A 16031-nucleotide genomic window follows, 5' to 3' on the forward strand; every position below is an offset into this window, starting at 1 on the left:
GAGTACGGATCACTGGACCGTCCCCCTCTGTTGCCTTATCAAGCCGATGGCGGGAAGGGGCGAGCGGGAGTCGAATCGTCTTTACTGAGCAGTTACTGTGTGCCAAGCCCTGTGCTAAGCGCTTGGGAAAGCCCAGCATGGTAGCAAGAGGACGGGTTCCCTGCCCCCAAGGAGCTCCCAGCCGTTGCCCCTATCTCCGTCGGTGGGCGATCGGAGCGGAGAGCCGGTATTCCATACTGTACGGTATTCCTCCCGGAGTAGCATTCCCGCCTCCCTCCCTTCCTTCCCTCCCTGGAGTAGCATTCCCGCCTCCCTCCCTTCCTTCCCTCCCCCCGCCCCCTCGTCCTGCCGCCGAGAAGCCAAAGGAGCCGGAGGCAGCTCGGGAAAGTCAGCTCAGGCTCCCCATTGCGCACCCTAAGAATTATGGTATTTATGCAGCGTTCACTATGTGCCGAGCACTGTGCTGAGCACCATGAAACTCTACCATAAAGTCGGGGCCGGCCTGCTCTGCCTGGGCAGCCTCTTGCTCCTCTATCTGTTGCAAGTTGCCAAAGAAAGCGGGCCGGCTCATCTGGCCCATTCCCCCTCCGGTCAGGTTTCCAAGACGCAGCAGGAGCCACGTCTCCCGAAAAAAAGCGGCCAGCGGAGCCCGGCCAGAGCGGGGAAGTTTGCAAACCTTCGGTAAATCGGGCGTGAGTGTGTGTTGGGGGAGACACCGAACCCCCTTCGGACCCCTGACCTCTGGAGGGGGCGGGGGGGCGTTCCAGATTTCAATCCCCAGCAGATCCCAACCCTTAGCTCACGAGGGATGCATCCATTCATTCGTATTCATTGAGCGCTTGCTGTGTGCACAGCGCTCCCCTAAGCGCTGGAGAACTCCACTTCAGCAACAAATAGGAATGCGTTGCCCCATCTCTGATTTTGGAGGCTTTCATCTGCGGTGGGAGCGGGTGTATGCGTGTTTTCTTTTATTATAATAATAAGAATTCTAATATTTGGTAAGTGCTTACTGTGTGCCAGGCACTGTACTAAGCGCTGGGGCGGATACGAGCACAGCGGGTTGGACACAGTCCTTGTCCCACAAAGGGCTCACAGTCTCCGATTTTGGAGGCTTTCTTTTGCGTTTGGAGCAGGCGTATGCATGTTTTATTTTATAATAATAATAATTATGGTATTTGTTAAGCGCTTACTATGGGCCAGGCGCTGTACTAAGTGCTGGGGTGGATACAAGCAAATCGGGCTGGACACAGTCCTTGTCCCACACAGGGCTCACGGTCTTATTCCCCATTTTACAGATGAGGGTAAGCAGCACAGAGAAGGGAAGTGACTTGCCTAAGGTCACACAGCAGACAAGTGGTGGAGCCGGGATTAGAACCCATGACTTCTGACTTCCAGTCCCGTGCTCTGTCCACTACGCCAGGCTGCTGCCCTTTTATGAACATCATAAGCCAGGAGGTCCGAATATGTGAATCTGTTTCCCTTTTTGAGAGATACACTTTTTGTGGGTAGCCATGTGCCTGTTTATTGTTTTATTGTAATCTCCCAAGCACCTAGTACAGTAATCTGTGCACAATCGAAATGATTGACTGACTGCAGAAAAACCTAAAAATGTGAATTCTCGTTGTCGACCTCAGTCCTCCTGCAAGTTAGCTATTTCTGCTCACCCCATTAGTTGTGAAAGGTGTTTGTTTTACAGCCGCAGGTCACTCGGGAAACCTCTGGTTAACCTTGAGGTGTGTTTGACCAGCCAGTCTTAAACCATCATGTTTCTTGTAGTCGCTAATTGAAGAACTTCCTTTCAATTGTGAATGCTATATTTTTGACTTCAGAGATTCATCTCCCTGTGATACCGAACTGTTTAAATTCCAGTTAGAAGATACGTTTGAAGAAATCGTATTAGTTCTTTGAAGAACAGCACTCCGGGAGTTTTCCTCCTAGATGCAGCTCCTAGCCATTCTAAACCTTAATTAACATTTCTTATTAACTCTAATGCAGATTCATTACCGAAACTTTCTGTTCAAGCATTCCACTAATTCGATTTAGAAAGTTTAAAAAGCGGATTGCATTTTTGGGGGTTGAAAAGTTTCAGTTGTGCTCTGCTCCATATGACCTCCATCCAACTCTGTGTTTTGAAAGCAGTGATTCATGATTTCACAGAGATGTGCCAGGTTTTGTAATGTTTTACTCCTAAATGTATTAAAACAGCTGGGTAATATCTTATTGTCCACCAGAACAAGTTGGCCGTGCTGGTGAGGGAGTCATGAGCAGAATTCAAATAGGCGTTTAAAGCAGGACTATTTCCGTGAGCAACAGTACCTTCTGAAGTCATTTTTCTTTTTGAACGTATCTCTTAGATTATTGTGGAAATCTCGGGCAACACTGGAAGAATAAAGAACAAAATTAGAAAGCTTTGACAATTTGGTAAGCCCCAGGAAATCTTACACTTCAATGAATAAAGTTGAAAGCCATCTAATATTCTTGGGAAGAGTTGACATTTTCTGGAGGTTTTTTTTATTTTTAATTTATGACTCTTCAGATACCATGACAGGGGTGGTATCAGGAGACACTGCAGTCCAAACAGAGCATAATAAGGGACCACTGCGCTGGAAAACATTCATTTTGTTGGCGGGGGGGGGGGTTCTCACTGACCTTCTGGTGAAATTTTAAAAGAGAATTGCATTTGTCGAGGTCAGAAGCCGAATCATTTTTTGAAAGCGTTTTCTTCAAACTCCCTAATGGTTGGAACCCCACATCCTTTTCTGGCTCCTCAGAGGTCAGGTGCGTTAGCTGTGGCAAACTGCTCAGCCTTCTCAGGAAAGCAGCAGGCAAACTGGATCCACCACAAATCCCCACCTGCTGACCATCCACCGAGTAATGCTGTTCTGGCCCTTGAGGATAGTGCAGAAGGTGGAGTGCTGCCACGTCACCATAAAAAACAAAGCTCTTATTCCAACATCTTGTTTTAATTTCAGCAAAGTTTCCAGGGACTCATTTAGGATACAGATTCTGCAATTTGCAGCTATTTATTTTAATGCAATGTTGCTTTCAATGCATCCTGTTTTCACTGGAACTTGTCCCGCTGTATGGAAAGGAAAGGTAAATTTGAGCCTCACTGGTACCAGTGGGGCCTTTTTAATGAGATGGCGTTACAGAGTCCCAGTGTTACTTACGAATTGATGAAAGGATTCATTCCACCTCCCGCTGATGATAAAATGGGAATGTAATACAAGGTCAGTGAGACAGAAGCCTCACAGATGATTTTTGAAGACCCAGGTTCTAGTGTTTCAGCTTGCAGCCTACCTCTACAGTAGTTCATCCAAAGTTCCGCATCTTCTGAAGTTCCCTGATCCTGATTTTTTTACTACCCAAGTTCTCATTAGTAGAAGATGAATTGATTAGTTTAATCATCCTAACTTACCTCTTTCTGCTCAGTTTTCTCCATCTCATCTTTTACTCTACTCTTGCCTCTGATCCGACCTTGTTCATTCCTCTGTGAACACGAATCGATGGCCCACCATTTCATTCACTCTTGAGCACATCACGGCCATCTCTGCTTAGTAATTTTGCCATCGGACCAACCCAGCGCATTCTCAGTCTTCCTCGTGGGCCTTTTCTGCTTATTGGGGTCCAGCCAATTAAGCGGGAAGCCCTGCAGTTGTAACGTCTGTGAGCTACATGGCTTTCCCATTTCCATTGTGCTCCATACAGGTCTTACGCCATTCCTCCGACTCCTGTACGTTTCCCGAAGTGAGATTTCTGTACCCAGGTCTCTCCGTGGATCTTTTGGGTTTGTCATTTTTGCTTCCTCCACAGGTGCCATTGATTGACATCCCCCGGGCTCTAAAGCACACCTCGGTGCCTCCTTTCCCTCCCCCTCATCACCTCAGCTCTCCACTGCTGGTGACGGCAGAGTACGGGCCCAGTGGCCCGGCATCATCATCCGCTTTCAGGAGACTTGCTGCACACTCCTTAGGGGGTTGTGTGGGGTTGCACTGTGTCCACCCTGATTACCTTGTATCTACCTCAGTGCTTAGAACAGTGCTTGGTGCATAGTAAACGCTTAACAAATACCACTGTTATTATTATTGTTCTGTAGTCTGTCTCAACCAACCAATACTTTTTCTCTGGGTTCTTCATGGCTCCAGTCAAACATCCTACTTGGCCTGATTCCCGGAGCAGGTGAGGCTTGGCACATGCTAGGGAGGTTAGCCGCAGAAATGAAAGCCCCCAACACCTCAGTGGGCAAGTGGAAGCACTTATTTTGATCCATGTGTCATTGATGGCAAAACAGTGAAGTCAAAAAATTCCTTCTTCTTCAAACTCAGGTAGCATGTCTGCCAATTCTGTTGTGTCATACTCTCCTAGGTGCTCAATAAATACCACTGATTGACTGATTGAGCGACATTCTGATTTTATGGAAACCAATCCATGCTGCCTTTGTTAATGATAATGATGGTATCTGTTAAGTGTGTATTATGTGCCAGGCACTGTACTAAGCGCTGGGGTGGATACAAGCAAATCAAGTTAAACACATTCCCCATCCCTTGTGGGGCTCGCAGTCTCAACCCCCATTTTACAGATGAGAAAACTGAGGCACAGAGAAGTAAAATGACTCTCCCTAGGTCACACAGAAGACAAATGGTGAAGCTAGGATTAGAACCCATGACCTTCTGACTCCCTGGCCTGTCCTCTATCCACTATGCTGTGTTCTTCGGCTGTAGATGCAGCTTTCTGCTTCTTCTGTTTCTTCACCATTGACACAATGGCAACAAGCCTAGAGTACAGCTCCACTGTAAAACCTCTATCACCGAGTTACCATAAAAAGGGGTTCCCTTTTTCCTCGTCCTCAGACTGTAAGCTCGTCCTCTAGACTGTGAGCTCATTGTGGACAGGGAATGTTTCTGCTTGTTGTTGAACTCACCCAAGCGCTTAGTACAGTGCTCTGCACACAGTAAGCGCTCAGTAAATGAGATTGAATGAATGAATGAATACTCTTCCAAGCGCTTGGTACAGTGCCCTGCATGCAGTAAATGCTCAATAAATACGATTGATTTAAAAAGGATGGAGGGCACAGTGAACTTGAGATAAAAAATATCCAAGCAAAAGTAAGCTTACACGGAGCCCCAAACAACTCTTTTGCCCGGGCTGCTAACATCCTGTGTGACCTTGGGCAAGTCACTTCACGTCTCTGTGCCTCAGTTCCCTCATCTGTAAAATAGGGATTGAAACTGTGAGCCCCATGTGGGACAGGGACTGTGCCCAACCGGTTTTGCTTGTATCCACCCCAGTGCTTAGTACAGTGCCTGGCACACAGTAAGTGCTTAATAAATACCACAATTATTATTCATTCATTCATTCAATCAATCATATTTACTGAGCACTTACTGTGTGCAGAGCACTGTACTAAGCACTTGGGAAGTACAAGTAGGAAACATATACAGTCCCTACCCAACAACGGGCTCACAGTCTAGAAGGGGAGACAGACAACAAAACACAACATGTAGACAGGTGTCAGAATGGTCAGAACAAATAGAATTAAGGCTATATGCACATCATTAACAAAATGAATAGAATAGTACATATGTACAAGTAAAATACATAGAGTAATAAATCAGTACAAATATATACAAGTGCTGTGGGGCGGGGAAAGAGGTAGGGTGGGAGAGGATGGAGAGGAGGAGAGGAAAAGGGGGCTCAGTCTGGGAAGGCCTCCTGGAGGAGATGAACTCTTATTAGGGCTTTGAAGGGAGGAAGAGAGGTAGTTTGGCGGATGTGTGGAGGGAGGGCATTCCAGGCCAGGGGAAGGACATGGGCCAGGGGTCAATGGCGGGACAGGCGAGAACAAGGTACAGTGAGGAGGTGAGCGGCAGAGGAGCGGAGGATGCAGGCTGGGCTGTAGAAGGAGAGAAGGGAGGTGAGGTAGGAGGGGGCGAGGGGATGGACAGCCTTGAAGCCGAGAGTGAGGAGTTTTTGCTTTTTGAGCAGGGGAGTGACATGCCTAGAGTGTTTCTGCACAAAGATAATCTGGGCAGCAGAGTGAAGTATAGACTGAAGTGGGGAGAGACAGGAGGATGGGAGATCAGAGAGGAGGCTGATGCAGTAATCCAGTTGTGATAGGTTGAGGGATTGAACCAGCAAGATAGCAGTTTGGATGGAGAGGAAAGGGTGGATCTTGGTGATGTTGTGGAGGTGAGACTGGCAGGTTTTGGTGATGGATTGGATGTGTGGGATGAACGAGAGAGCAGAGTCGAGGATGACAACAAGGTTGCTGGCTTGTGAGACAGGAAGGATGGTAGTGCCACCTACAGTGATGGGAAAGTCAGGGAGAGGGCAGGGTTTGGGAGGGAAGATAACAAGCTCAGTTTTGGACATATTGAGTTTTAGATAGTGGGCAGACATCCAGATGGAGATGACCTGAAGGCAGGAGGAGATATGAGTCTGGAGGGAGGGAGAGAGAGCAGGGGCGGAGATGCAGATTTGGGTGTCAATCAATCAATCAATCAATCGTATTTATTGAGCGCTTACTGTGTGCAGAGCACTGTACTAAGCGCTTGGGAAGTACAAGTTGGCAACATACAGAGACAGTCCCTACCCAACAGTGGGCTCACAGTCTAGAAGGGGGAGACAGAGAACAAAACCAAACATACTAACAAAATAAAATAAATAGAATAGATAGGTACAAGTAAAATAAATAAATAAATAAAGTAATAAATATGTACAAACATATACATATATACAGGTGCTGCGGGGAAGGGAAGGAGGTAAGATGCGGGGGATGGAGAGGGGGACGAGGGGGAGAGGAAGGAAGGGGCTCAGTCTGGGAAGGCCTCCTAGAGGAGATGAGCTCTCAGTAGGGCCTTGAAGGGAGGAAGAGAGGTAGCTTGGCGGATGGGCAGAGGGAGGGTATTCCAGGCCCCGGGGAGGACGTGGGCCGGAGGTCGATGGCGGGACAGGAAGGCTGAGTAGGTGCGAATGAGGTTGTCATTAATGTAACTTGGTGATAACAAGGGCCTTTTTCCCGGGGTGGGGGGGGGGGGCGGGGGGGGGGAGTCAGTCAGGACCGGACTGGGAAGGGGGGTTGGGGGGCACTAGAAGGAAGGTCGCTTAAGTTGGGGGGGGGCGGGGGTGGAAGCAGGGAGCGTCTATGGCGGCGCTCGGAGGAGAGGAGCCTTCCGGGAGCAGCGGGGGCCACGTGGTGTGATGGCGGGCGGGCCTCTCGGGAATGGAGTCCCGGGCGTCTATGGCAGCACGCTCTGAGGAGAGGATCCTTCCCGGAGCAGCAAGGCCATGCGGTGTGATGGCGGACGGGCGAGCCTCTCGGGAACGGAGTCCTGGGCGTCCATGGCTGCGCGCTCTGAGGAGAGGATCGTTCCGGGAGCAGCAAGGCCGCGCGGTGTGATGGCGGGCGAGCGGGCGGGCCTCTCGGGAACGGAGTCCCGGGCGTCTGTGGCGGAGCTCTGAGGAGAGGATCCTTCCGGGAGCAGCAAGGCCGCGCAGTGTGATGCCGGGCGGGCTTCTCGGGAACGGAGTCCCGGGCGTCTATGGCGGCGCTCTGAGGAGAGGATCCTTCTGGGAGCAGCAAGGCCGCGCGGTGTGATGGCAGGCGGGCCTTTCGGGAACGGAGTCCCCGGCGTCTATGGCGGGCCTCTCTGGCGCTCTGAAGAGAGGATCCTTCCGGGAGCAGTGGGGTCCATGCGGTGTGATGGCAGGCGGGCCTTTTGGGAACGGAGTCCCCGGCGTCTATGGCGGGCCTCTCTGGCGCTCTGAGGAGAGGATCCTTCTGGGAGCAGCGGGGTCCATGCGGTGTGATGGCGGGCGGGCCTATCGGGAATGGAGTCCCGGGCGTCTATGGGGGCGCTCTGAGGAGAGGATCACTCCAGGAGCAGTAAGGCCGCGCAGTGTGATGGCGGGCGGCCGGGCCTCTAGGGAACGGAGTCCCGGGCGTCTGTGGCGGCGCTCTGAGAAGAGGATCCTTCCAGGAGCAGCGGGGGCCACGAGGTGTGATGGCGGGCGGGCCTCTTGGGAACGGAGTCCCGGGCGTCTATGGCGGGCCTCTCTGGCGCTCTGAGGAGAGGATCCTTCCAGGAGCAGCAGGGGCCACGCGGTGTGATGGCGGGCCTCAGCATCAGCATAGAGATGATAGTTGAAGCCGTGGGAGCGAATGAGTTCACCAAGGGAGTGAGTGTAGATAGAAAACAGAAGGGGACAAAGAACTGACCCTTGAGGAACCCCTACAGTAAGGGCATGGGAGGGGAGGAGGAGCCTGCAAAGGAGACTGAGAATGAACGGCCAGAAAGATAAGAGGAGAACCAGGAGAGGACAGAGTCTGTGAAGCCAAGGTTGGATAGCGTGTCTCCCCCTTCTAGACTGTGAGCCCGTTGTTCAGTAGGGACCGTCTCTATATGTTGCCAACTTGTACTTCCCAAGTGCTTAGTACAGTGCTCTGCACACCGTAAGCACTCAATAAATACGATTGAATAATTGAATGAATATTGAGCAGAAGGGGGTGATCCACAGTGTCAAAGGCAGCTGAGCGGTCGAGGAGGATTAGGATAGAGTAGACGCCATTGGATTTGGCAAGCAGGAGGTCATTGGTGACCTTTGAGAGGGTAGTTTCGGTGGAGTGTAGGGGATGGAAGCCAGATTGGAGGGGGTCAAGGAGAAAGTTGGTGTTGAGGAATTTGAATTATTACCCCAGAGACCACCACTACTTCCAGGCTATATTTATTGTGCATCATTTGGCTTCAGGATATTCATCTCTAGCCTAGTCATGTGACGAATATCTGAAAATCTTGGATTTCCTTTGCAACTCTGCCGCATCATGGAGAAATATAATCCGGTCGTCAGTCTGTCGCCAGCGATAATAGTTCCTGAGGTGAGTTTGTTGAAAAGCCATTCTAGAATGGCTTGAAACTGTTCTGGCAAGCTCGTGTGACCCTGTTTGAAACCCCTATACCACACGGGTTGTTGAACATTATCATTTCTGTGGTGCCTAATTGACGTGCATATTGAGTTGAACCCAGTTTCAATAAATGCAGCGAAACAATGTCTAACACCATTGAATCCCTCACTTTCTTGCAATCCAAAGTGAAGCAAGCTGGGATTTTATATATTTGACATTTTCCTGTTAGTGGGAGGGAGTGATTGCAGTCAATCGTTGAGTATTCCAAATAGAATTCAACTTGTTTTCTGTTGGAATGCAATTTAAGGTCATTATTAACAAACATTCTAATATGACTTACGTAAAGGTATTTATTAATAATGATGGCATTTGTTAAGTGCTTACTATGGGCCAAGCACTGTTCTAAGCACTAGAGTAGATACAAGGTAATCAGGTTGTCCCATATGGGGCTCACAGACTTAATCCCCATTTTACAGGTGAGGTAACTTAGGCATAGAGAAGTTAAGTGACTTATTCAAGGTCACACAGCAGACAAGTGGCAGAGCTGGGATTAGAACCCACAACCTCTGACTCCCAAACCCATGCTCTTTCCACTAAGCCATGCTGCTATTAGCGATTGGATCGATCAGTAGTACTTACTGAGTGCTTACTGAGCACCGAACAGCACTTGGGAGAGTACAATACCATAAAGTTGCACTATTTACATGATGCGATCCCTCCCCACAAGCACTCAGTAAACACAATCGAATGAATGAATGAATAAGTGAATGAAAGGCACTTACCAACTATTTGATAGTTTGAAAGAGTCTTCAGCATTTCTTTTAATTCATCAACGCTACTGTATCATCTTTTCTTCTTTTCCACCAGGTGGAGTGTTTACTATATGAATGTTATTTCATTGTTCTGGGGTTTTAAGTAGAAATTGACCTTCTGCTTTAAAATAGCCTGTTCTCCTGCCCCTTAGATTGTGAGCCCCACGTGGGACTGGTACAGTGTTAAACCTGGTTGTCTTGTATCTGCCCTGGTACTTTGTACAGTGTGTGGTACATGATTGAACAAATACTGCCATCATTATTACGTGTAATCCCTACCTGGGGATTTCCCAAGTTTCTTATTCCAAACAGAATAGTCAACTTCTTCCAAGATGAAGTTCGGGCCTTTTTCCTTGGTTGATTCTTGGCTAGATGCAACTAATTGAGATTTAGATGAATAATGTTTTATACCAATTTTGTTCAATTTATTCCTCTTTATTGGTCCCTCCATTTCCATCTTTCAGTACCATCAGGTTATTTTGTTTCAGCCTGTCTTACGATTCTCTTCCAACTCCTCCTTATTTGTGTTGCTGCTCTCAAATTCTTTTTTTCTGAATCCTTCAGCCTTTTAAAATTATCTTTCAGATGTCATAAAACATCCTGTATTCCTCTTAGGTTTTTATGCATGACCCTCTTACCATCCTTTTTAGCATCTCCCTGGCCCTTTGCCATTTCCTTTTGCTTTATTTGCCGATGAAGTTATATATGGAAGGAGTACATCATAAACCATTCATTACCTGTTTCCCAGGTTCTAGATGCATTCAATTCATCAACAAACACTTCTTCACTTAACCGATACTTTAGTGTTGAATTTTGAGTTCTTTTAATTGAGGGTTCTTAAGCAGTGATTATTTTTAACTTGGATCTCAGGATCTGGTAGATGAGCCAGGGCGAATGTTGCTTTTGCTTATTGTCGAGGCACCAAATGAGTGTTTTTCTTGTCCTTCATCTTGTAATTGACCTGGTTCTGATTACTTTTTTTTTGTTTTTGCCTGTCAAGTCGCAGCATTTGGGTGTGTGGGGGTTGTCATGTTGTCCCTGATATCAATCTGTTGACCTAGACTAAATCAGATGGCTCATCGATTGCAGCAGTCCTTTTCCAAACATTATTGTTATCGGCATTATTATTACTCTTACTGTGTTAAGCACTCATTATGGGTTGAGCATGGTTCTAAACGCTAGGGTAGATTCAAGCCAATCAGGTCAGACACAGCCCCTGACCCACATGGGGCACACAGTCCAAGTAGGAGGGAGAACAGGCAGTGAATCCTCATTTTATAGATGAGGAAACTGAAGCGCAGAGGAAGTGCAGTGACTTGTCCAAGGTCACACAGCAGACAAGTGGCGGAGCCGGGATTAGAACCCAGATCCTCCCAGGCCCATGCTCTTTCCACTAGGCCACGCCATGCCTCTACCATGCAAGCATGCAAAGTGAGGCATTCTTGGTCACTCTGCTTTTGCCATGTGGCAGGGCTTAAATCCTGAACATCAACTGACCAAACCAGATAGCCACAGGAAAGTTCCCAAAGGTAGCTAGTTCACCCACATTGACAATATGAAGACTATAGCATAACATCTCTCTGGACCAGACTTGTGTGGAGGATGTGTGGTAGTAGATAGCCCAATAGGTCTTGGATAATGAATTACATTAGGGTTGCCACAGGCAGGGAGAGCAGAGGAAATGCTCAAGAACTTCAAGGAGAGCAGTATTGATGTTGGAGGAAAAGTTTATTCATTCATTCGTTCATTCAACTGTATTGAGAGCTTACCGTGTGCAAAGCACTGTATCCAGCGCTTGGGAGAGTCCAGTATAAACAGACACATTCCCCGTCCACAATGAGCTAGCAGACAAATCAAAATGGTGTGTAGCAAAGAGAGATGGGATGGCTTAACTGTGTGCAAAGCCATCAGTTAGCCCACAAGGCAAAGTGACAGTAATAAAAAGCAGCAGACGAATACCTTGTTTTTTATATTGTGCTTTCATATTTCCAAAGTGCTTTTGCATCAGTTATCTCACTTTATCTTCCCATCCCTTCCAGGTAGGGAGAGACAAATATTAGTATTCCCATTTTACAGATGAGTCCCAAATGAGCAAGTTAAATGACTTGCCCGAGATTATCCAGATGGCCTGGGGTAGAACCCAGAATAGATCTCAGGTCTCCTGGACTCTCAGCTTCATGTGTTTTCCCCTAGACTAGCCAGCCAACAGATTGTTTGTATAATACTGGCAATGTAAAACTTGGTGGAATATTTTTCTCATATTTCAGGGGATTCAGGGAGGGGAATATAATTCGTTTCAGCTTAACATAAGAAAGTACAACCTCAGACAACTTGGCTCTGCAGCTGAATGTTGTATGCTCTTGTTTATTTGTCAGTGTATTTTAGTATATAAACTGAGGTTAAGCAGAGAAAGTATATTCTTCAACTATTTCCATGCAGCACTTACCCGCATACTGTTTCAAACTCGTTCTGTGATAGTTATTAGACTAACGCTCCTAAAACAGATAGCAGTAGCCTTAGGAGAGTCACGGGAAACAGGAGTTTGGGCCTTCCAAAATTTATAAATTCTAATTGGTAAACTTCAGGTAAAAAGAGAATTCGTTTATCTCCTTCCTCGAAGTTAGTGCATTTGACTTGTGATTCACATTGCACAGAGAAGAGAATTCTAACTCCCTTGGTGGTTGGTATTTCTTGGCAAAGAGACTTTCCGCCTGGGCCAGCAAATGGTGAATTCTATGGATTTAGGGAATCTACTGAGCACTTCCAACTTGTTGGCAGACAATAAAGATCAGATATACACTGGTATTTCTTCAGAAAAACTAATCCATCAATTGGGGTGAGAAGGTGCTAAAAGTTCGGTTTCAAAGTATTTGGGAGTCCCAGATATCTTCTTCCTCTGTGTTGTTTGCATGGAGTTAGGGAGGGAGTTAATGAAAAGAAAAGTTGGGTGGGTACCTAAGTGTTTGTGGCATATCGGCACCAGTCCTGAGGCTTTTGTAGGAAAAATTATCCTTGATATTGACAGAACACTGCATTTAGAAAGAAAAAGAAGATTAAGCTAGCTTTGAGAAATGAAAGCCCCAAATTTGAATGCAGTGGTTAATTCCTTCCCAAAACATTTGTCTTATATTAATACTGGTAATGATAGTTGTGGTATTCGTTAAGCTCTTACGATGTGCCAAGCACCAGGGTAAATATAGAATAATCAAATGAAACACCATCTAAGAATTTTACTGATGAGGAAACTGAGGAACAGAGATGTTAAACGCCACTTCCGAAGTCACACGACAAGCAAGCGGCAGAGCCAGGTTTAGATTACGATTAAGTCCTCTGACTCCCAGGTACATGCTCTTTCCACAAGGCTGTGTTAATCCTGCTAATAATAATTGTGGTATTTGTTAAGGCCTTACTATCAATCAGATTTATTGAGTGCCTACTGTGTGCAGAGCACTGTACTAAATGCTTGGGAGAGTACAATATAATAGAGTTGGTAGGCACGTTCCCTGCCCACAGTTAGTTTACAGTCTTGAGAGAGAGACAGAAATTAATATAAATAAATAAATAAATGATGGATATTGTACATAAGTGCTGTGGGGTTGAGGAAGAGGTGAAAAAAGGTGCAAATCCAAATGCAAGGGAGCTGCAGAAGGGAGTGGGGTAAGAGGAAATGAGGGCTTCGTAGGGGAAAGCACCTTGGAGGAGATGTGGAAGCTGGGGAGAGTGATTGTCCATCTGATGTGAAGAGGGAGGACATTCAAGACCACAGGCAGGATGTGGGTGAGAGGTCAGTGGCGGGGTAGACGAGATCGAGGTACAGCGAGTAGGTTGGCAGTAGAGGAGTGATGCGGTCTGGGTTGTAGGAGGAAAGCTATGAGGTAAGGTAGAAGGGGACAAGGCGATTGAGTGCTTTAGAGCTTATGGTAAGGAGTTTCTCTTTGATGTGGCGGTGGATGGACAACCACTGGAGGTTCTTGAGGAGTGGGGAAACATGGACTGAGTGGTTTTTAAGAAAAATGATCCAGACAGCAGAGTGAAGTATGGATTGGAGTTGGAGGAGACAGGAGGCATGGAGGTCAGAGAGGGCGGATGAAGAAATCAAGGCAGGGTAGGATAAATGCTTGGATCCATGTGGTAGCAGTTTGGAGAGGAGAGGACGGATTTTAGCGATGTTGTGAAGGTTGAACCGACTGGATTTGGTGACAGATTGACTACGTGAGGTGAATGAGAAAGATGAGCTGGGGATAACGCCAAGGGTACGGGCTCGTGGGACAGGAAGGATGGTGGTGCTGTCCGTCTCTATATGTTGCCAACTTGTACTTCCCAAGCGCTTAGTACAGTGCTCTGCACACAGTAAGCACTCAATAAATATGATTGAATGAATGAATACTCCACAGAAACCACCTTCTCAAAGGTGACAGATGATCTCCTTCTTGCCAAATCCAACAGCCTGTACTCCATCCTGACCCCACTCGACCTCTCGGCTGCCTTTGACACTGTTGACCATTCCCTTCTCCTGGAAACATTATCCAAGCATGGCTTTACTGACACTATCCTCTCCTGGTTCTCCTCCTATCTCTTTGGCTGCTCATTCTCTTTCATGGGCTCCTCCTCTTCCTCCCCCCCCCCTAACTGGGGTTGTCTCTCAAGGTTCAGTTCTGGGTCCCCTTCTAGTCTCCATCTGCACCCATTCTCTTGGAGAACTCATTCGATCCCGTGGCTTCAACTACCACCTCTCTGCAGATGATTCCCAAATCTATATCTTCACCCTGGTCTCTCTCCCCCTCTGCAGTCTCGCATTTCCTCCTGCCTTCAAGACATCTCTACTTGAATGTCCTTCGTCACCTCAGACTTAACATGTCCAAAACAGAACTCCTTATCTTCCCACCCAAACCCTGTCCTCCCCCGACTTTTCCATCACTCTAGACAGCACCTCCATCCTTCCTGTCTCACAAGCCCGTAATTTGGGCATTATCTCATTCAACCCACATATTCAACTTATTATTCAGCCCTGTGGGTTCCACCTTCACGACATTGCTAAAATCCGTCATTTCCTCTCCATCCAAATGGTCACTGCGTTAATCCAAGTATATATCCTATCCCACCTTGATTACTGCATCAGCCTCCTCGCTGACCTCCCAGCATCCCATCTCTCCCCTCTCCAGTCCATACTTCACTCTGCTGCCCGGATCATTCTTCTATAAAAATGCTCACTCCGTGTTTCCCCACTCCTCAGGAACCTCCAGCAATTGTCCATCCACCTTTGCATCAAACAGAAATTCCTTACCATAGGTTTTAAAAGCACTTGATCACCTTGCCCCCTCCTACCTCACCTCATTACTCTCCTATTGCAACCCAGCCCACACACTTCACTCTTCTAATGCCAACCTACTCACCGTATCTCTATCTCGTCCGTCTCACTGCTGACCCCTTGCCTACATCCTGCCTCTGGCCTGGAATGCCCTCCCTTTTCGTACCTGACAGAGAATTGCTCTCCCCACCTTCAGAGCCTTATCGAAGGTACATCTTCTCCGAGACCTTCCCTCATATCCTCTTTTCCCATTCCCTTCTGTGTCGCCCTGATTTGCTCCCTTTATTCACCACCCTGCTCAGCCCCAGAGCACTTATGTACATAGCCATAATTTATTTATTTCTATTAATGTCCACCTTCCCCTTTAGACTGTAAGCTCATCACGGGCAGGGAATGTGTCTACCAGCTCTGTTACATTGTTGTATTGTGCTCTCCCAAGTGCTTAATACAGTGCTCTGCACACAGTAAGCACTCAATAAATACGATCGGTTGATTGCATGATTGATTGATTGACCCCCCCCCCCAAGCTCCCCAGAATGAGGCCACCAGCCATTTAAGCTATTGCCACCTTCCTCAAGCGCTGTTTGGTGCAGTGTGCTTTTCCCTCACAATTGCGCCCCCCTCTATCTGTCCAGCAGCCCCGAGGCACTAGCCAACTTGGCTTAGATAGCCCCGGCTGGGTTCTAATCTTGGCTGTGCCACTTGTCGGCTGTGTGACCTTGGGCAAGTCGCCTAACTCCTCTATGCCTCAGTTCCCTCATCTGTGAAGTGGAGATTAAGACTGTAAGCCCTGTGTGGGACAGGGACTGTGTCCAACCCGATTACCCCAGCACTTAGTATGGTGCCTGGCACATAGTAAACACCTAACAAATACAACAACAACAATAATAATAATAATAATAATAATAATAATAATAATGGTGTTTGTTAAGCGCTTAACTATGTGCCCGGCACTGTACTAAGTGCTGGGGTTGATACGAGCAAATCGGGTTGGACACAGTTCCTGTTC

General features: G+C 47.4%; 1 protein-coding gene across 1 annotated transcript in view; it reads left to right on the forward strand.

Moving 5' to 3' along the window:
* The first annotated feature begins 472 nt into the window (after window positions 1-472).
* Window positions 473-16031, forward strand: part of GXYLT2 (glucoside xylosyltransferase 2) — a 73991-nt gene continuing 58432 nt past the window's right edge. The window contains exon 1 of the mRNA XM_038740340.1: window positions 473-681. Within this exon, the coding sequence (XP_038596268.1) occupies window positions 473-681 (209 nt within the window). The remainder of the gene's footprint in view (window positions 682-16031) is intronic.

The sequence above is a fragment of the Tachyglossus aculeatus genome, chromosome X1 (assembly GCF_015852505.1).
Source record: "Tachyglossus aculeatus isolate mTacAcu1 chromosome X1, mTacAcu1.pri, whole genome shotgun sequence".
Taxonomy (NCBI): domain Eukaryota; kingdom Metazoa; phylum Chordata; class Mammalia; order Monotremata; family Tachyglossidae; genus Tachyglossus; species Tachyglossus aculeatus.